We start from the raw sequence: 22,575 nt of genomic DNA, 5'->3' as shown, positions 1-22,575 counted from the left end.
CCTTAAAATCCCTTTTTTCTTTTAATGTACCTATTTTCTTTTATTTATAATTATTTTCTCTCTCATATTTCCAATACAATCATTACTTCACACTACTATTTAATTAAAATAATACCCACTACAACCTCATACTTCCAATACAATCATTACTTCTCACTATTATATAATTAAAATAATACCCACTACCATCAAAGATTCTCTTTTTCTTAATTTTTGTGAAATACCCAAATAAGAAGAACAAATAGGAACGGAGGGAGTAGTATATATTATTGAAAAGTGTAAAAAGAGTACATCTGTTTTTTGGGTTTAGAGTTGATAGTTGAAAAACCGCACTCACTATTATTTTCAATATTTTTAAAGGAGAAACAGTATTAATTACTCTAATATCCTATCATCCCGCCATTCAAGATTTTAGATTTAAGATCCTTCGCTTCCATTTTTAAACTCATTTACATAGAAGTACAATTTACAGGATGAATCTACAAGTCTGATAAAGGGAAAATAAGCCTTTTCTATTTTAGGTAAGTCTGCTTGTATTGTTTGATTATCATTCTTTCCTTTTTTTTCATTGAAAATGAAGCTTCTACTACAAGCACTTTCCAAAAATACAACATTTTCCTATGATTTATGTTTACTTTATACATGCTTTTGTTAGATTGAACTTTTTTTTAAAGGATGTTTTTGTTAGATTGATTGTACACATAACCTTTCTAATTAGTACTAGTGCATTAAATCCCTGTAAGTAGAATTTATAATCAATAACGGTAATTTGTAAATAATTATAGAAAGACAAATAAAATATAAAAAATAAAATTAAATTTTAAAATTCCTCTCCTATCTAATGATGCTACGTAAAGGTAATTTATTAAGTTAACAAATAACGGGTGATTTACCTAGATTGAGATTTAGAGTGTGAGTGTACTAGGCTTACCTTGTTTGTATTTAATACTGTACTTTATAAATAGATCAACCTTAGCTTATAGTTGTTTTGTCTTTTAGGCAGTAAGATTTGTAAATCAGCAGCTTTAGTCTTGTTTTGGGTACTTTTTCTGGTATGCTGTTGAAGTGGAGGAGCCAAGTGCCACGGACTTTTGATGAATGTGTAGTCTGACTTGTTGTGTCCTTATAAATATGGGCCAAGCTTTTGTAGATCTCTGGTTTTAAACTAGAATTTTTTTTTATTCGTAGGCTAGAGAAATTTATAAGCAATACTTAAGGGGATGTCAGAGGGTAAAAAAAAATGATTTTTCTAGGTGAAAGTCCTAATTGATTTTAGTTTTTATTTTTATTTATATGATGTTTACTGTTAGAGTTTATAACATATTTAGGGGTCTTAATCATACCTTAAACTTTTGGTTGAGTTAATTTTTTTTATATGGTATTAGAAGCCGGTGTAACAAGAGATTACGAGTTCAAATTTCAACAACCTCTCATATAAATTGGAATGTACAGCGCGAGGTATAAGGAATGACTTGTGTTGCATTTACTCATCTAACCCAAAGGACTCGTATGTGAAAGGCCGTGTTAGAATGTATAACATAAACAGGGTCATCAACCATCGGCTTAAGTTTTTGGCTGAGTTCATTCCTTAAAATTGTCGATAATTTTTTGATGATTTTTTTATTGTCCTAAACTAGATGGCTAGTTAGAAACAGAACAAAAGTAGTGGTCAATGTGAAAGTCTTTTATAGGGGCATAAGTGTTATCAATACACCTCTTCTCCAACTTATACAGCAAGGGAGAATGGCTGAATGCTCATTACATACTAAATTTATTGTATATTTTTGTTCCGGTCCTAGGAAGTGCTAAATGTTTGTATATGTGACTGATACTAAATGATCATTGGGAGGATAAGCTGGAGTAGTATAAGCAATGAAGAAAAAGTTGTTGCCAATTTTGACATTGCAAGGTGAATATGTTAGGCCTTGACAATTCTTCACATAATCAGTCTATGGGCCCACTCGTGTGGACATACCAATCAATTACAAAGCACTGTGGGCTCAGACTTACAAACCTATAGGTATTGAACGTTGACTAGCATACACACGTAATGAGGTTTACTTTTCCCCAAAACCATATAGATTAAGAGGATTACCCACCAAGCATTATATGAAAGTTTACAACGTAATCCAATATTTTAAGTGATGTGGGATACATATAAAGTATTTCTAATAAAATGCTCATCAAAAACTAGAATAGAGTATACATTACAAATGGGTATATACTGTATATGCTATAAAGCTAGTGCTATAACATTGTATATATGTATGTTTATTCACCAAAACCTGATCATAGTTTCTATGAGCGGAATGCACCGGGTATGATGGTGATGATATGTTTATTGGAATGTTGTAGGGTGACTACGTGGTGAGCTCCGATTCGACTTGGTTTATAGGAAACAGCTTCAAACTGTAATGCCATGGAACAAAATCAACAGGCTGCTAAAGATGAGGAGAAGGCTACTGTTAAGAAAGTTCCATTTTACAAGCTGTTTTCCTTTGCTGATTCTACTGACAAGTTGTTGATGACCATTGGCTCTATTGCTGCTATTGGTAATGGTGTTAGTATGCCCCTCATGATCATTGTTTTTGGTGATTTGGTTGATGCTTTTGGACAAAATCAAAGCCCTGAACACATCGTTCATGTTGTATCTAAGGTATGTTTTATGGCAAAGTCTAGTATTTATAGATAGTATTATGATAGAATATATATCATATCATGAAGTTTTAATCATTAACCGACACTTTTGGTCAGTGTAACATGATTTGCTAGCTAATTCGCTTAAATTTGCCTAAGAATAGCCCAAAACCAATCATAATTCACTTTTTTTGATTTACGATTTGCAAGGTGAATCATATAACACTGCTTTTGGTTATAGAGTGAATAATACCCCCAGAGTTTGCAACAACTACTATTGCACACTTATTAAGAAAACAGTGAGGATAATTATATTATGTGGATATGATTGAAGGTGAGGGAAAATGAGAGAGTATGTATGGATAATAATTTAAAAAGTGGTGGAGATATTACCTAAAATAGAGTTGTTGCAAAGTGAGGGACGTACCAAAATAGAAATGTTGACAAATTCACAAGTGGTGGAGATATCCTGGGATTCAATTAAAAGTTTGAGCTTTTTATTGAGTTGATTTTTTTTGGTTTGGTATCATAGCAAAAATAAAAAAAAAGGTTATGGCCTTACGGGTTTGAATCTCACTCACCCTATTTCGAATATTTTGCGTTTGGTACGAGAATAGCCTGTGTTGTATCCACACTTCTACTCCTAACGACTCTCATTTGAAGGGACATGATAGAGTATATAACATATACCAAAATTTCAGCTATATGCTTAAGTTTATATTTGAGTTGGTTTCTTGACAAAAAAACGATCATAAATTGAATTCCTCAGTGTACTACTATATGTCAATCATCAATGTACTTCATGAAATCCACATTTATCTTCCTTCTTAATGTACCTTTGAGTGTATTATTTCATCGTTTATATACTCTTCTCAAAGATGCTAAGCTGCTAGAATCACGACTTAATGATGCAGGTGTGTCTGAAATTCGTCTACTTGGCTATAGGAGTAGCCGTTGCTGCTTTTCTTCGTAAGCATATTGATCCTAGAAGGAACTGTATTGTTACCTAGTTGGTAGCTAGTGAAAAATGCACATAACTGTTCTTTTACTATGGCAGAGGTGGCTTGTTGGATGGTCACAGGAGAACGACAGGCTGCAAGAATCAGGAACTTGTACCTCAAAACTATTCTCCGACAAGATATCTCCTTTTTCGACAAAGAAACAAATACTGGAGAAGTCGTTGGAAGGATGTCTGGTGATACCGTTCTCATACAAGATGCTATAGGTGAAAAGGTATCGTGATTTACTCTAACTGTACTCTTCGTAATCATCGACATTTTCCCTTTTCCAATGTTTATACGTTATTTTCCGAATCATGATAGGTTGGGAAGTGTCAACAAATGGGAGCGACATTCGTTGCCGGTTTTGTGATTGCGTTTACCAAAGGGTGGCTTCTTACTCTTGTTATGTTATCCTCCATACCCCTTCTATTGATTGCGGGTGCTCTCATGACCATTACCTTATCGAAGATGGCAACACGAGGCCAAGCTGCTTATGCTAAGGCGGCTATTGTTGTAGAACAAACAATCGGTTCAATTAGAACTGTGAGTGCAACTCTCGATTTTTACACGTTTAGAACTCTTTCTAGCCTTCAATGATAGTGTCAAGGAACCAGTTTAACCAAAAGCTTAAACTGATGCTTGAGGCCTCAAGATATGTTATATACTCTAACAGATAGGTCACGTACTTTTGGGATAACTTCGAATAGAGATGTTGCGTATGTGTTTCATTATTTGTTTACAAGCTTGGGTGTTCTTTATTTCAGGTGGTATCATTTACCGGAGAAAAGCAAGCGATTGCTAACTACAAAAAAGAGATTGCAAGTGCCTATAAATCAGGTGTACTTGAAGGAGTGGCTTCAGGGGCGGGGATGGGTGTATTTACACTCGTTATCTTTGCTAGTTATGGTTTAGCCATATGGTATGGATCAAGGTTGATTCTTGAGAAAAATTACACCGGGGGTACTGTCTTAATCGTCCTTTTTTCTGTCGTGTTTGGATCCATGTAAGTCAATACCTTTCAACTTATTCTTCTTTAATTGATATAGGTTACTAGGAGCTACTTAATGGCATTGGGATAATGAAATGTTGTTTGTCGGAGAAACTAATTGACGTTTTTCCCAATTGATGCAGGTCACTAGGGCAGGCATCACCCTCGTTTAGTGCATTTGCCGCGGGCCAAGCCGCGGCCTACAAGATGTTTGAGACCATCAATAGAAAATCGGATATTGATCCTTACGACCCGAATGGAAAAGTATTAGATGATATTCACGGAGATATCGAGTTAAAGGATGTTTTTTTTAGTTACCCGAGCAGACCAGAAGAACAAATTTTTCGAGAATTTTCTCTTTGTATCTCAAGTGGCACAACCGCAGCATTGGTCGGACAAAGTGGGAGCGGGAAATCGACAGTGATCAGCCTTATCGAGAGGTTTTATGATCCACAAGCCGGACTAGTGCTAATCGATGGGATCAACCTTAAAGAATTTCAGCTGAGATGGATCAGGCAAAAAATTGGCCTAGTAAGTCAAGAACCTGTGTTATTTGCTTCATCAATAAAAGAAAATATTGCATATGGGAAGGATGATGCTACACTTGAAGAGATTAAAGCAGCAGCAGAGCTCGCAAATGCTGCTAAGTTCATCGATAAATTACCTCAGGTTTGATGATACGTCTATATATTAATCTCGATTAGAAGTGTAAACGGGGCGGGTCGACCTAAGGGGTCAAGGGTCTGGGCATATTTTAACGAGTCATGGAGGGTCGGTTCAATATCGAATCGGGCAAGGTCGGATAATTATAGGAATTGGTTGCGAGATAAATAATAGGTGGGTCAACCCAACGCCAAAGTAGTATAAAAAAATATTATATGAACTTTTAAAAAATGGGTCAAAGTGGGTTGGGTTTAAACGGGCATCGACCCGTCTTGACCATTTAAATTTGACATGACCCCCTCGATCATGTCTTTTTAAAATTTGACCCGACCCGACCTGACCCGTTACACCCCTCTCTACAATTCCTAAAAAAAGTTCGAAACTAATGAAGTTTTAAGTCTTGTTGTTCAATTCACTTCAGGGGTTAGATACCTTAGTTGGTGAGCATGGAACTCAACTATCTGGAGGACAGAAGCAAAGGGTGGCCATCGCGAGAGCAATTTTAAAAAATCCGCGGATTTTACTTCTCGATGAAGCTACAAGTGCGCTTGATGCAGAATCCGAGAAGATTGTGCAAGAAGCATTAGACAGAATAATGGTAAACCGAACAACTGTCATTGTTGCTCATCGATTAAGTACTGTGAGGAATGCCGATTTGATAGCAGTCATTCATCAAGGAAAGGTGGTTGAGAAAGGTAATCTTGTAATATGATGCTCCCCGTTCCCTAAATGATCTGAAATCAGCTTTTTATTGAAGCATACTTTCTCTGGTTTATATTACTTGCATCTTACGAGGGGAAATGTCACTTTCTGTAGCAAAATTAACAAAAACCAAAGGAAGTATTTGTGAATATAATCGGTACATTTTCCACCACCCAAAAAGCCAAATATATCAAGGCATAACCCTGAAATTTCATGGGGGAAAATGTTATTTCGGGTTGTTATTTGACCTGCAAATTATTCAACTCAAATCGAACTCTTTGTTTTTTACTAACAAGGATAAGGTTACGTACATCCGACCCCTAAATCCTCCTTGATTGAAACCACTTACGGCCCGTTTGGTAGGCGGTAATAAACGATGGTAAATAGGATAGAAAATTAGTGTAACTTTGGTTAAAAAAATCTCTTGGCTACCTTGATGGACGTGCTTGTCCAACTTTAATCATCTTTTTCTTCATAAAATTCATTGCAATGTATTACCATCGAAAGATGTGATATTAGATAATAATAAAAGTTTGTAAACAATAAAACTTATTTGCGATCAAAGTTTTTATCACCATTTAAATAACATGAAACTTTTTTAATAAAAATTTACACTATAAATTATTCCCATGACTTTTGTTTAGTACTGCTAATCATTGGGGTAATAGAACCGTGAAAAGGAATCATGTTACCCATAATCCAACACCATTTTATTGTAAGCACAAGTTTATTATCAAAGATGAAATTCATAACTTCCCTTCCTTTTGTGCACACAAACCAGGTTCTCACACTGAACTATTAAAAGATCCAGAAGGAGCCTACACTCAGCTCATAAAACTACAAGAAATCCGAAAAGAATCTGAACAAATCGAGGACACTAGCGAGATTTCACGACACTCTAGTCTAAGAAAATCGTCCGTGCGATCACTAAGTCATGGCTCGTCAGGTAGAATAAGTAGCAGTCGACATTCTTTCACACTGGCAGAACCCAAAGGTAACCCAACGGATGAATTACCATCTCAAGAAAAACCGGAGGTTTCAATTTGGCGTCTTGCAGCCCTAAACAAACCAGAAATTCCCTCACTTCTTCTAGGATCATTATCTGCTTGTGCAAATGGTCTAATATTCCCAATTGTCAGTATAATATTTTCTAGTGCTATAAAAATGTTTTACCAACCACCCCATATACTAAAAAAGGATTCAAAATTTTGGGCTTTAATGTTCTTAATCATTGGTATAGCATCATTTGTGACACAACCTCTTCAATTCTTTTTTTTTGCCGTTGCTGGGTGTAAGTTGATACAACGTATTAGATCAATGTGTTTCGAGAAAGCTATTTATATGGAGGTTGGTTGGTTTGATGAGCCTGATCATTCTAGTGGTGCGATTGGCGCAAGGCTATCTGCTGATGCATCGATTGTACGTGCTTTGGTTGGAGATACGCTTGGTTTGACTGCTCAAAATATTGCTACTGCTGTTGCTGGTTTGGTGATTGCTTTTACTGCTAATTGGATATTAGCATTGATTATTCTTGGGTTGATACCGTTTATAGGGTTAAATGGTTATGTTCAAGTGAAGTTTTTGACAGGGTTTAGTGCAGATGCTAAGGTAATTTCTCTTTTTTTAAGTTCTTCACCATTTAATATATACGAATTATATACAAGGTGTCTTAAACATTTTTGGGGCCCAAATTCTTAAAATACGAATATTATTTCTTTTTTAAGTATCAATTGATAAACTAGTAACTTTATCAATTAGACAAAACACTAATATGCTCAATTAACCTATTAGCCTAGAGAATACAATATATTAAAATTCATTACTTAGTTATAAACACAATGATTATCAAGGAAAAAAAATATTTATATCAACCAATCAATAACTCAAAAACAAATAATTAATCATTAACAAGATAATAAATGACTATCGATTATGGAAAGCATTATTATTTATTATATTTTCACTTTTTATCTATGTAAAAATATTATAGCAATAAATAAAAATTAAATATATCAAAAAAAATTAGACTCCTCAAATAACGAAGCCCAGTTTATGTTATCAAATGAAATAGTTTTGTAAACCTTGATATTGTATATATCATACTATTAAGCTTTAACCATCAACTTAAGCTTTTGACTGAGTTACTGATTTGACATGGTATCAAAAGTAAGGTGATTGACCAATTTTCATCATAAAGGTTAATCAACTTTGATAAGGAAAGCTTAGTTGATCTCAACAAAAACCATGTAAACAAAACATTGCTTTTAAGAATTCCAAGACATAAAGACATGTATTTTTTTTCAATTTGAACTTTTGCAGAAGAAGTATGAAGAGGCTAGTCAAGTAGCTAATGACGCAGTTGCTAGCATAAGAACCGTTGCTTCATTTTGTGCCGAAGACAAGGTGATGCAACTATATGAAAAGAAATGTGAAGCTCCTATTCAAGCTGGTGTAAAACAAGGAGTGGTTAGTGGTGTAGGTTTTGGTATGTCCTTTGCTTTGCTTTTTTGTGTATATGCTGGAAGTTTCTATGCTGGAGCTCAGCTTGTTGCTCACGAGAAGACAACATTTGGTGACGTTTTTAAGGCAAGTACTTATACTGATCCTGTTGGAAATACTTTAAATGTGACGAAGATTCCACATCGCTAATATAATGGATTGTAGACTTATATATAATACTTAATGGATAATCCTCCTAACGCCATATGGTTTTGAAAAGATTGAAACTCTTCATGTGTTGTAAGCAAGTCAACGCTCATGACCCGTGGCCATGGGTGCCCAGTGGGTGTGTTCACACAAGTGGGCTCACAGGGTGATTATGTGACAAATTGTCATGGCCTAACAAATTCACAATATAAAAACATGAATATTGTAAGGCTTTATATCATATGAGCTATCTAAAGTTTTGCTTGTGTATATTGTTAATGATCCTGCAGGTATTCTTTGCATTGGCTTTCTCTGCAATAGGAATATCACAATCAAGCTCTTTCGTAACTGATAGTAGCAAGTCTAAGAATGCGGCTAGTTCTGTATTTGCAATCCTTGATCGTAAATCTAAGATTGACTCGAGCGATGCGTCTGGCATGACATTGGATAATGTAAAGGGTGAAATCGTGCTTCAACATGTAAGCTTCAAGTATCCGAGTAGACCTGATATTCAGATTTTTCGAGACCTATGCTTAACGATTCACTCTGGCAAGGTAATTTCTGCACTCGTAGATGCTCATTGTCAAAGAACCAATTCAATTAAAAGCTAAAGTTGATGGTTAATGCCCCAGGATATGTTATATACTCTACAACGCCTTCTTACACGAGAGCCCTTTAGGATAGAAGTGTGAATGCGACACAGATCTACTGTTGTGCGACAGCGGAAGCAAGAATCGATGAACAATAAAGAAATTCAAACAAAACAATAAGAAAATGACACAAGAGATTTAACGTGGTTCACTATCAATGTGATAGCTACGTCCACCGGCACCGAGATCAAATAATTTCACTATGATCGCAAAGAATTTAAAAGATAAATTATAATCACACTCACAAATAATAATGGCTCTCTTGTAATCTCTCTCAATTTGTGAATCATGAAACCCTAGCACTAATAGAAGGAGATATATATATATTAAAACCTAACTAAAAGATACTTAGGCTCCAACAAAACCCAAATAATCGTCAAAACCCACGTGAAAATAAGACAAAACGTATAACCATCAAAAGCGACGAGTTGTCTCCAAAATGTCACGACTCGTGGCAAAGTTTCTGACCCAAAAATGCAACTTTAGTGAGAAAGCGACGACTCGTCGCTTTCTCTACTCTAAAAGCGAGGAGTCGTCGCCTAGCCTCTGACCCACATCTTCACTCGTTCTTCTTAACTTCATCTTCAATCACAAGCAAGACTCTATTCGAGTCACCAATCATCAACATCCACACATACCTGGCACTGAATATTTTACTTTAAATGAGAGGTGGTTGAGATTTGAACCCATGACCTCTTGTCACACTTGATTCTGATATCATGTCAAGGAGTCAACTTAACTAAAAGCTTAAGCTGATGATTGAGACCCCAGAATATAATATACTATATACTCTAACACTCATGTTGTTATCTTGCCAATAAATTCTTGTATAATATTCAAAACAAGTTTTAATTTTCTGCATTCATGTTCGATATCAGACTGTGGCGCTTGTCGGAGAAAGTGGGAGCGGAAAATCAACAGTCATTTCGTTGTTACAGAGATTTTATGATCCAGACTCTGGTTGTATCACACTTGATGGAATTGAGATTCAGAAATTTCAGTTGAAGTGGTTGCGACAACAAATGGGTCTTGTAAGCCAAGAACCTGTTCTATTTAACGACACAATACGTGCAAACATTGCTTATGGAAAAGGTGGCAATGCAACTGAGGCTGAAATCATAACTGCTGCTGAGCTTGCAAATGCTCACAGCTTCATATCTAGCTTGCAACATGTACGTAAGACGTAGGAGAAAGTATTGTGTGTATAGGGTAAACATTAAATTTATTTTGCATCATAGATAACGTAGGTGTAGAGGTATTCATTTGAGTCATCGGGTTGATTTCAGGTTAAGTGTTTCGGGTCAGTTTAAAATCAGATTTTGTGTCTAAATTGGTTTTTTACATAATTTGTAAATTCATTTTTGAGTCGGGTCAAATCGGGTTCGGTTATAAGGTCGGGTGAATATCGGGTTATCGGATCTAATTTGAACACCTCTACGTAAGGGAATGACAAGTTCAATTGTCTCTTTTTTCTTATTTTGGGATCAGTTCTTATTGTTGGTTGTTCTTTTGAAGCATGTAAAATATGTATGCATTAGTCTAATGGATTTTTTTGTCAAATGTGTAATGTTGAATGTAGGGCTACGATACAATCGTGGGAGAACGAGGAGTTCAATTGTCAGGAGGACAAAAGCAAAGGGTTGCTATAGCCCGAGCCATAGTAAAGGACCCAAGAATGCTCCTATTAGATGAAGCTACTAGCGCGCTTGATGCTGAATCCGAAAAAGTTGTGCAAGATGCACTTGATCAAGTCATGGTGAATCGGACTACAGTCGTTGTTGCTCATCGTTTATCCACTATCAAGAACGCGGATGTGATTGCTGTTGTAAAGAAAGGTGTCATTGCTGAGAAAGGCAAGCATGAAACATTGATTCGAATTAAAGATGGGGCATATGCTTCATTGGTCGCACTTCACATGAGTTCATCATCTTAATTTCCAACTATGTCAAAAGAATAACTTTTTTTTGTCTTAACTTATTGCGAGTTTTTTTTTTCTGCACTTCGCAAAAATGAAAAGTTTTTGTACATTACTTGTGGTAATTCATTAGAATGTGTTCTTATAATGGGATTATTACTAGGGTGTGTTAGGGAAGTTCATGTTTCTGGAGAGTGCAAAATTTTCCCTTTAGCTTTTTTCCACAAATATGATTATTTCACTTGTTAATTCCTCTGATGATTTTATGGTGGATTTGCTTCTATGTACAAAATATGTGGTTTTTGTAATGAATTTTTGGTTTTATTGTGCATCATACTTTTGAGAATTACTTAATATTTTAAGTTGTGCAAAAAAATTATTAATGATATCTTTTCAAAAATATATATTTACCTTAAGAAACCAACATGTTTGGAATTTTAAATAAGGTAGTAGTAGTTGTACTTACCTTCTGATATGAATCCTGAATAGATAGGTAGTCCTTGACCATTGAGTCGACGCTCCTGATTTGAACAATATGTGTATAATTAGTCGCTAAGTTCTTGTGATCTGATGAGGGTCGATGCTGATGCGACTGATGCTACTAATACTACTAACTGCTGATGCAGTTATAGGGGCGGAGCAAAAAATTGACAAATTAATTGAATGTACTATGCAATTTTTAAAAATATAATATTTTTCTAACAATTTTGTTTTTTTAAACATTTAACATATACTATGTAATTTAATATTGGGGTTTCTAGCTTTGTGAAGCCCTATGCGATCGAACATGTTGAACATGGCGAGAACCTCCCATGTATAGCCACTAACTACTGCTAAGTCATGGTCTGTTGTGGACTATACTTCTGGTATGCCTACTGCCTGTGTTCTGATCAGATTGTTGCCTTGACTTGCTTCTGATGTAATAGAAATACTTACTCTGTTATGTTTTTGTTGCTACATTTGCATGGGCACAGAAATTAAAAAAAGGCGGGCATAACTTATAAACTACAATTATACCCTTTATTTTTAATTCTTAATTGAAGAGAGAAAAAAGTTAATGAGGTATAGAGTAGGATAAAAATAGGGGTAAAGTAGACATTTATATGATTATTTTATTATTAAAAATAGAAATATAACAAGTAATATGAAATTATCAAAAATAAAAAATGTATAAAACGTAAAAAATATGTATTGGATTGCTGACTTGCCATGTATAAGCTAGATGATAGCTTATCAATTGAGATAATTTATAACTTTATAAAATTTACTTTACCGAAAAATTGATGTATTGATACTCATTGATTATATCCTTGAAATTTGCGATATTTTTGGAACATTTGGCGATGTCCATCTCGAAAAAAAGTCCTTTTGAAATAATTAAGTTAAATACACAAATGATTTTTCATTAATTGGCATTAATTAGTTTTTATATACAATTGGTCTTCTGTTCAATCTCATGTTGTAGTGATAAGAGTAAGTTGTTTTTATGCAACGAAAACATAATATATGAACTTTAAAACTGAATAATTACATTAATGATTAATGGGTTATGGGTATTATTCAACTTATTTTATGGATATATTATTTATATTTACACCAGAAAAACAAAGAATATGATCCTTACAACTACAATTGAAAGTCATCACATAAACACTAATATTCTCGATCAAGACGATTTTATGATGAGATCCTTATTAAAAGGCTAGCCTATTAATTAAAAAAATTACAAATAACAAGGACGGTTATAATTTCTAAAACTAGCATATTACTTAGTAAATTAAGTAATTAATGTATTTTTTAAATATATAGAATTTAGATTTCTTATATGAGCCCGTCTTTATAAAGTTTTAAATTTTATGGCTTACTAGTAAAATACCGTGTAATTTACGGTTTTTATAAAGTTTAACATTTATGAATACTCATGCGTAAATGTAATTCATGATTATTTAACACTTCTAATTTGAGTGTATGAAGTTTGATGATCATGTGTTTAAAGTTATTATTAAAATATTGAGTAATCAATATTTGAATAGATCTTATTAAGTAACAATTTTTTATGATAAAAAAAATAATTTTCTATTAATTGAGTATAATGTAAATATTTTTGTAAGTAAATCAAAATTTCTATTTATTTTGATTTAAAAAGACTTTGTTTTTAAAATTATTTATACACTCCCAAGTTAGTTAATACTCCATCCGTTTCTTTTTGTTTGTTCACTTTAAGTTTTTCCACTTTATGAGAGAGAAATTTAAATTTGATTTTTGAGGTATATATGCAATACAAAATATATTAATGTGGGATCTTGTTAGATTCGTCTTGATGCAAAAAATTTTAATATATAATTTTTACAAGTTTTTATTATGCGTACTATGAGATATCAAAGCTTAAAATTTGCGTTGAAATACGTGAAGAAATAAAGTAGACGAACGAAAAGAAACGGAGGGAGTATTAAGTAACTTGGGAGTGTATAAATAATTTTAAAAACAAAGTCTTTTTAAATCAAAATAAATAGAAAATTTAATTTACTTACAAAAATATTTACATTAGAGTCAATTAATAAATTTTTTTTTTTTATCATAAAAAATTGTTACTTAACGGAAAAAGTACCATTTTATTATTAATTTAATTTATTTTTCCTTTATTTGATTCAATTATATATTCTTATATACATATCGAAAAACATATATAAATTTTTATATAAGTACAACATATATTTCCTCTGCTTTGATTCTGTTGCTACATCTCTCTTGACACAGGAATTAAGAAGAAAAAACCTACATTTTTAAAAGTCTATTTCACCCTTTATTTTAGTTCTGATTTAAAGAGGAAAAGAAAATGAAAATACCAACAAATAAGAACCAATTTACACCATCACATCATTATACATCAACAAAACAGTAGCTTTAATCATCTACCATAAATCAAAACCAAGTGTAAATCTGAACAATCAACCACCAACCAAGTGAACAATAACTGTACACTCTAAATATATCAGATTTAGAACAAAACATTAACTTTAAAAATTCTAAATAACTCTAAATCAAAATCCAGATCTCAAATTGGTTCAAAATGAGTTTCATAGCAATCAAAAAACCCAGATCTCATTTGGGTTTTGTAAACCCATAAAATGATGGAGATTTCCAAGCAAAGATGAGAGTAATAGTAAGTGAGAGAGAGAGATGGTGAGGGTGGGTTTTTAAACAGATAATGGAAGAAGGTGGATGTTTGAAGGGGGTGTGATTTTAAAAGATGATGAATGAGTGACAGAGCTAGTTTTATAGTCGTTATGCTTGTCAAAGTAATATTATTAGAATTGATTTTCGGTTTAATTGTGTTGCCTTTTCATTGCTACATTGATTGATTAATATAGGTTACAAGAAAATATTCTAGATTACAATCAAGATATTATGATAACAATCAAGGCCTAAATATATGGTAAATCTCTTAGGAATAGGAAACTAAATAATATTCCCTAATATCCTCAAAATTTCCTTAACAACCCCCTTAAGGTGGAGCATCCGGAGAAAAGATGCCCAACTTGGATAATAAATCATCAAACTGTGACTTTCCAAGCGCTTTTGTGAAGTCATCAGCAAGCTGTGTATGTGTGGGCACATAAAAAGGATCAATCAAACCTGTAGATACTGCATCACGAACAAAGTGACAATCGACTTCAATATGTTTCGTCATTTCGTGAAAAACTGGATTTCGAGCAATATATAAAGCAGACTGACTGTCACAGAACAATTTTATGGCCTTCGGGTGTTGGACACCCAAACTGAGCAATAGACCTTTTAACCATTTCAATTCACAAGTTATAGCAGTGTAACGGCCCGGTTAAAGTGACCCGGATAAATCATGTGAAAACATGATTCCGGTTCACAAACGGACACAAGAAAATTCATCTTTACTCGGATCGTCAACGTTCCAACGGTAAAGAAATATGGTCAACAAAGAAAACAACGCCAAACAAAATAAAACAAGTCAGCGGAAGTCTTTACATACAACTCGAGAGCCCACCGGCCTCTAGACTAACTAAAAGTTGTACGAGATAAAAAAAAACGTCATAAACTTTCGTTACATAAACTGAGTTATTTCAACTCATTACAAAGTATGTCTAGATTTGATGGTTACGGGTTCTAAGCTGAATCCTCACTCTAGCCTCCTCCTGCAGTTAACCTGCTGCACGTCGTATGATAACACGTAGCAGGTTCCAAAGAACAACCAATACACGTCAGAGACTTCATACATATATTAAACAGGTTGAATACAAGCATTGTGTTTATCCTAGCATGCAAAGGCTCTAATACATATTCTTTATTCAATATTTCCAACCTTGTAACGTTGCCCGTCCTGTTCGGGTCGTACAAGTAATATTTCAAATTTGTTTTGGTGGAATACACTTGGGAGAGCTAATCCCAAGGCAACCACCTACGACCTACCTAAGACGTTGCCCGTCCTGTTCGGGTCGCCAAAGGCTAAAGTATGCATACCCCCATGGTGACCGTAATGATCCACAACTGCCATGGGAAAAATAATTGATAGTATTCCAATTCATTTGTTAACCCTTTTGGGTAACTTAACCATAAATTCTCAATTTCCACATAATTATTTCATATTATTTGAGGTGTCTAATCCTTATGTGATTACAATGCCTCGATTAGGAATAAAACAACATTACTTGCACAACCATATAAACAGTATGGTCTAAGCGTGTACCTTTGAACGCTGCAAACACACGTTGTTCAAGCACAATTAAAATTTCGCCCTCTTATGAAACGAGGTCCTAAATAACACAAAACGATCATGTATTAGACCGTGTTTAAATATTTAATCCACTCAATACCATTAAGATATCACTAAGACTTGATAATTTCAAATGTTTTCATCAAACTCCCAATAGTTCCAAATTTTACATTCTGACCAGAAACTTTTATGGCCATTTCAGACAGTTTAGAAAGTTCAAATTAAAAATCCGACTTCACCGCTGCGTCCGGAACGCATCAATTACCTTGGGTACCAAATTTCATAATTTCTAGCATCCAATTACTATTTTTAATTATTTTAAGCGTTTTAACGAGTTTTAAAACGCATCGGTTAAATAAAACTACAACGAAACACACCCAACACTCGGATCGGGGCGCCACTACCGAGGCAGCAGCTGCTGTCCAAAATTCCTTTTACTTTAATTATATATTTTATATTTTTTTTATTTAAATTATTTAATCCTTTTTAAATCTCATAACCAAGATACACCTAACCGAAACCGAATTTACATTCTACTTAAATAAAACAAACAAGACCAATTCTCCTATCACAGAACCACTTGATATTTCCACACATCTAACAATACACAAAATCCCATCAACAATCTAAACCATCATCAAAACATAAGGCTAGCAACTTAAGACATACTCATCCACAAGATCCTTCAAGAGCACTTAAAATTTCATAAACCATGATAATTAAATTAAATACTTGATTCTCTTATCAAATTAAAATTTTGTAGAGAATCATATACCATCATTTTTGAACCAAAACATATATATAAGAACAATCCTTTAAACAAATCAAATTATGTTAAAGGATTTATAAACTCATGGATACCTACATTACTTAATTCATACACTTAAAATTTCTTCTAACAAACTAAAATCTTGCTAGAGAAATATAAATCGTAAAATAAATCCATTTTAACCTTTGAATAGACTTTATTCTTATAACAAATTTAAACTTTGTTAAAGAATGTAAATCAAGGAAAATTTTATATAATAGAAATAGGATTTAATCCTTTTTACAAACCAATTTTATCAAATGATTATTAAAGAAAACTTATATAAAATACTCAATCCTCCTAATAAGTCATAGGATATCATCATAAAAAAAGATTATGTAATCCCATACAAAAATTTCTTATAAATAAAAATTTATAATTAACAACCCAACTTAACTTACCCTTTGATTAGAAGATTGGATTGAGCAAAGAAAATATTTTTTTTTTCTTCTTGAGTGCCGAAACCAAGAACAACAAGGGGAAAATTTTCTGAATTTTTTTTTCTCACTAAGAAGATTAAGAATGTGAGGAATTCAAATTGAAGCTTAAGGATTAATAGGCAAATTAAGGGATGGCTTAAAGTGTCATAATTCACACTTATGAGAGGAGTTACAAAACTCCTCCCCTTACACTTCACAACCGGCTGCCTATCCCCCTTCCCCTATTTTTTTTTGTTAATTAATTAATTATTTAATTAATTGAGTAATTATTGTGTTATTATCACAATCGAAACAAAACGTCATGCGATAAAACTCGTTACCGTTAAAATTAACCTACTTTGTTACTTATAATTAACTATGTAAAATAATATAATTTAATATCACTTATTTATTTTATTTTGTTATATTTTATTTTATTATATTTCATTTACTTTTAAACCCGATAAATTACGGGGTGTTACAAGCAGCCATGGATCGATATTCGGCTTCCGCAGAACTACGGGAGACAGTATTTTGCTTCTTAGTCTTCCATGAAATAGGTGAATGACCAAGGAAAACCAACCAACCTGTTAAAGATCGGCGAGTAAGAGGACAGGCTGCCCAATCAGAGTCACACCAGCCCTGCAAATCAAGATCACTATCCGGTCTCAATAAAATTCCTTGGCCTGGAGTACCCTTCAAGTAGCATACCACACGTAAGGCCGCCTCCTAATGTTCAGCGCGAGGTTGATGCATAAATTGAGACAAGATATGTACGGAATAAGCGAGATCTGGTCTAGTAACTGCCAAATAGATCAATCTACCAACAAGCCGTCTATAAGATTCAGGATCAGACAGAAAATCACCTATAGCTAAACCAAGTTTATGGTTTTGTTCAATCGGGGTCCCGATAGGCTTAGAGCCTAATAAACCAGTCTCAGACAAAATATCCAGAGTATACATTCTTTGAAAAGAAAGATACCCATAGCGCTGCGAGCTACTTCGATACCCCAAAAAATATTTCAGACTCCCAAGATCCTTCATATGAAAACAGTCAGACAGATAAGCTTTAAAGGCTTGCAGGGCTGCAGAATCATTCCCAGATAAAATCAGATCATCAACATAAACAAGAACATTTATTTGAATGAAACCACGGGAGTAAGTAAATAGGGAATAATCCGAGTAAGACTGAAGGAACCCGTAATCTTTCAATGCAGATACTAACTTTGCAAACCAACACCGAGGAGCCTGTTTTAAACCATATAAATACTTCCGTAGACGACATACCTGGTTAGGGGATGATGAGGTAAAACCGGGTGGAAGCTTCATGTATACTTCCTCATCAAGATCACCATGAAGGAAGGCATTATGAACGTCCATCTGATGCAACTCCCAGTTTTTAGATGCAGCAATAGCAAGAAAGGCCCGAACAGTTACCATTTTAGCAATTGGAGCAAAAGTTTCATTGTAGTCAATCCCTTCGGTTTGATGATTACCAAAAACAACAAGGCGAGATTTAAAACGTTCAATACTCCCTTCGGATTTATATTTGATACGATACACCCATTGACTACCAAGAGCCTTCTTACCTGGAGAGAGATCCTCCATAGTCCACGTGCCATTCTTCTCTAAAGCCTGTATTTCATCCTGCATTGAGCGTCTCCATCCTTCATCTTTCATGGCCTCCTTAAACGATCGTGGTTCTTTGCCTGAAATTATAGCTGCAAGAAAATTTCGATAACGCAAAGAATAACTGTTACAATTTACATAATGTGCTATAGGATAGGGAGTACCTGAAGGATGCCCATTGGACGTGACAGGTGAAGGAGATGGACTTTTTTGTACAATAGTATGGGTAACATAATCCTTATGTCGAACATTAGGAAACTTGTGTCTAACACCGCGGCCCAAGGTCATTTCGTGGGACTGAGCTGTTTCTGAAGAGGCGGACTGATCTGTGGGCTGATCTGGGACAGTGGGCCCAAGTTCATTTCGTTTGGGCTGATCTGGTGCAGTGGGCTGATCTGTAGGCTGAGGCTGCTGAGGAATTTGGCTGAGCCGTGTTTTGGGCTGATCTGTGGGCTGCATGGTAGATGGGCTTAGGTCTGATTGTTGAATTGAATGTTGTTGAGGTTGGATTTGTGAGTTGGGCGTGAGAGGGAGATCATTTGTGGAATTGGGCTGTGAAAGAAGTGGGCTAGAAGAGGGTATACAATCAGAAGTGCAATCAGCAAAATCAAAATCCACATAATTATGGATTGGAACAATTTGTTCGGGAATGATATTTGTAGTGTCCGGATCAAGAAAGGGGAAGACATCCTCAAAAAATTTCACATCTCGAGAGACAAAAAATTGCTTAGAATCCAGATCAAACAATTTCCACCCTTTTTGACCAAATGAATAACTCATTAAAACACACTTTCGACTTCAACTAGCAAACTTATCCCCCTTTGTCTTTTGGTTGTGGGCAAAACAGACACCCAAAAGTACAAATTGTATTGTAAGAAGGTGATTTATTAAAAAGAATTTCAAAGGGTGATTTATTTTGGAGTAAAGGTGTAGGTGTTCGATTAATGAGATGTGCAGCAGTTAAAACACTCTCCCCCCAAAAATAAATAGGTAAGTTTGCTTGAAACCGTAAAGCCCGTGCAACATTTAAAATATGTTTATGTTTTCGTTCAACCCGGCCATTCTGTTGTGGTGTCCCAACACAAGAAGTTTGGAATAAAATCCCATTATCATTAAAGTAATCCAGTAAAGAATTAAATTCCGTTCCATTGTCACTTTGAACCACTTTAATGTTTTGAGAAAATTGTCTATTAATCATGGCCACAAAAGACATAAACATACTAAATACTTCTGTTTTATCAATCATCAAATAAAGCCAAATGGCTCTCGAGAAGTCATCAATAATAGTCAAAAAATATCTTGCATCACATGAAGATGGGTGTCGATATGGACCCCATAAATCACAATGAACTTTTTCAAATATTCTAGTGGCTTTATTGTCACTCAAAATGAATTTATCCCTAGAGTGTTTTGCACGGAAACAAACATCACAAACTTTGTTTAAACTACCCTTACTACTAGAGACAAGGGGAAGAAGCTTCACTACGTTTTCAGAGGGGTGACCCATCCTTTTGTGCCATAAATCCAAAGTAGAGGATACCGCATTCACCAAGATTTGTTGAGCCTGATTAGTTCCCTTAAAGTAGAAAAGTCCATTCCTCCTAATGCTCGTCCCAATCGGCTCCCTCAATCGGTCCTATATAACACAATTAGTAGGAGTAAATTGTACAGCACATTTTAAATCATCAATAATTTGCGAGACCGAAATTAAATTGCAACATAATTCCGGAACAAAAAGCACATGTTTAAGAATTAAATTTGCAGATAAACAGACGGATCCTTCCTTTGTTGCGACCACAGATTTTCCATTAGGAAGACCCACCGAGCAAGTGACATTATGAACATCAAACAACTATGAATCGGTACAAGTGACATGTTGGGAAGCTCCTGTATCAATAATCCACAAATTGCAATCAAACTCACCCGTTAATCTATCGTCATATATTTTAGTATTACCAATGAAGGAAGCAAAAATCTTCCACTGTTCTGGTGAGAAAACCTGCCCAACCTGTCCGTTAGTTGAAGGAAGAGAAGAGGTCACGTTGCTGCTGCTGCTGAGAGCGTGAGCCACGGCGGAGCCACCGCGACCCTTGCCTGCGGTCTGAGGCGGTTTACCGCGACCAGCAGTGCCTGAATTTCTGGGCTGCAGCTTTGAAGATCCCGGTGGCCACCATTCTGGGTAACCATTCAATTCAAAACACCCGGATCGTTCGTGACCCGTCTTCCTACAATGTGAGCAAAATAGCGTTGATTTGTCCTGTCTGTCTCGTGGATCTGAAGATGCACTGGCTGTACCTACTGCCCACGTCCGCTGCTCGGATTTGCCCCTCCTTGGTGGCGCACGGACGGCGAAACCAACAGCATCAGGAGGCTTGTCCTCCGGTAGAGACCTCGTCAATCGAACCGGTTCATCTTGAACGAGTAATTGATACGCACGATCAAGAGAGGGAGGGGGATCTTGAGACAATATGTTTGCACAAATTTGTGAGAAATTTTCGGGATATAAACCCATTAAAAATTGATGGAGTCTTGTATTGTCTCTTCGTTTTGCATGCTCCTCGCCCGCCGTACAAGAAACGCAGCAAGAACAGGTAATTAGGGGTTCATAATTATTCAATTCTTCCCACAAAGCTGTTAATTTCCCAAAGTATTGTGCAATTGACATGGTTTTCGTTTGCTCACAACGAGCAATCGATGATTTAAGCTGCTGAATTCGAGGTCCATTAACAATGGAAAAATGGGATTTGAGAGTATCCCAAAGCCTTTTGGCATCTTTGTATCTAGAAAGTGTGGTCTTGATTTCGGGATCAATGGTGTTCATGAGCCACGAAATAAGCATTGCTTGAAGAGTATCCCAATCATCTTGTGTACAAGGAGATGTGGGAGAAGTAATTTGGCCATTCAAGAAGACAAATTTCCGTCTTGCTTGTAAAGCCATTTGAACATCGTTAGCCCATTCATCATAATTGTCTCCACGGAGTCGAGTCGGAGTGATGAAATCACCGGGCCGATCATGAGGGCCAAGATAATACGGAGAAAAAGAGTCAATTTTTGGTGGAGGCGGTGGTGGTGGTGGCTGATCTCCAGCCATGGTAGGTCGTGTTCTGTTTTTTTTTTAAAATGTGAATCGTAAAATCCTGAGCGACTGATACCATATTAGAATTGATTTTCGGTTTAATTGTGTTGCCTTTCCATTGCTTCATTGATTGAATAATATAGGTTACAAAAAAATATTCTAGATTACAATCAAGATATTATGATAACAATCAAGGCCTAAATATATGGTAAATCTCTTAGGAATAGGAAACTAAATAATATTCCCTAATATCCTCAAAATTTCCTTAACAAATACTACTATAATAGTAAGCAGAGGTTCGATCTACAAGGAAAATAGTACCTTCAATTGATTTAGGTGTATCTTCTTAAATACAAAACTTGTTTAAATTGTTTCAACTAATATTATTATGTGGTTGTAAAAAGATAAAAACGATTCTTGAGTACTTGTTAGTATTCCAAATTCACACATTAATTTTCAGTCTTCCCAAATCAACACAACCAACTAGTCTATTGAAAGAAAAAGCATCCTTATCTTGATTATAAATGCATAAATGAAAAGCATCAAATATTCATCATAACAAGTCAATAAACTTATGGAATTGTATACTAAAGCAAGATTACAATTAACCAAAATGATAATCCTTCTTAAACAGCTTATAAACTAAAGCAAGTTTTATAAATTATTCAAGTTGCTACCACATTCAAATTAGACA

At 34.8% G+C, this 22,575-nt stretch overlaps 1 protein-coding gene across 1 annotated transcript; it reads left to right on the top strand.

Moving 5' to 3' along the window:
- The first annotated feature begins 291 nt into the window (after nt 1-291).
- Nucleotides 292-11,551, top strand: LOC130828727 (ABC transporter B family member 4-like). Its single transcript, XM_057694690.1, has 13 exons — nt 292-521; nt 2,356-2,656; nt 3,552-3,606; nt 3,695-3,870; nt 3,960-4,181; nt 4,403-4,641; nt 4,770-5,295; nt 5,711-5,984; nt 6,773-7,599; nt 8,311-8,577; nt 8,928-9,191; nt 10,166-10,459; nt 10,867-11,551. The coding sequence occupies exons 2-13, from the start codon at nt 2,420-2,422 to the stop codon at nt 11,218-11,220; spliced, it is 3,735 nt and encodes a 1,244-aa protein (XP_057550673.1). The 5' UTR covers nt 292-521; nt 2,356-2,419; the 3' UTR covers nt 11,221-11,551.
- The last annotated feature ends 11,024 nt before the right edge of the window (nt 11,552-22,575 follow it).

The sequence above is a fragment of the Amaranthus tricolor genome, chromosome 1 (genome assembly GCF_026212465.1).
Source record: "Amaranthus tricolor cultivar Red isolate AtriRed21 chromosome 1, ASM2621246v1, whole genome shotgun sequence".
Classification (NCBI taxonomy): Eukaryota; Viridiplantae; Streptophyta; class Magnoliopsida; order Caryophyllales; family Amaranthaceae; genus Amaranthus; species Amaranthus tricolor.
Note: the sequence above shows the minus strand (reverse complement) of the source record. Positions and strands in the feature narration are given on the sequence as shown.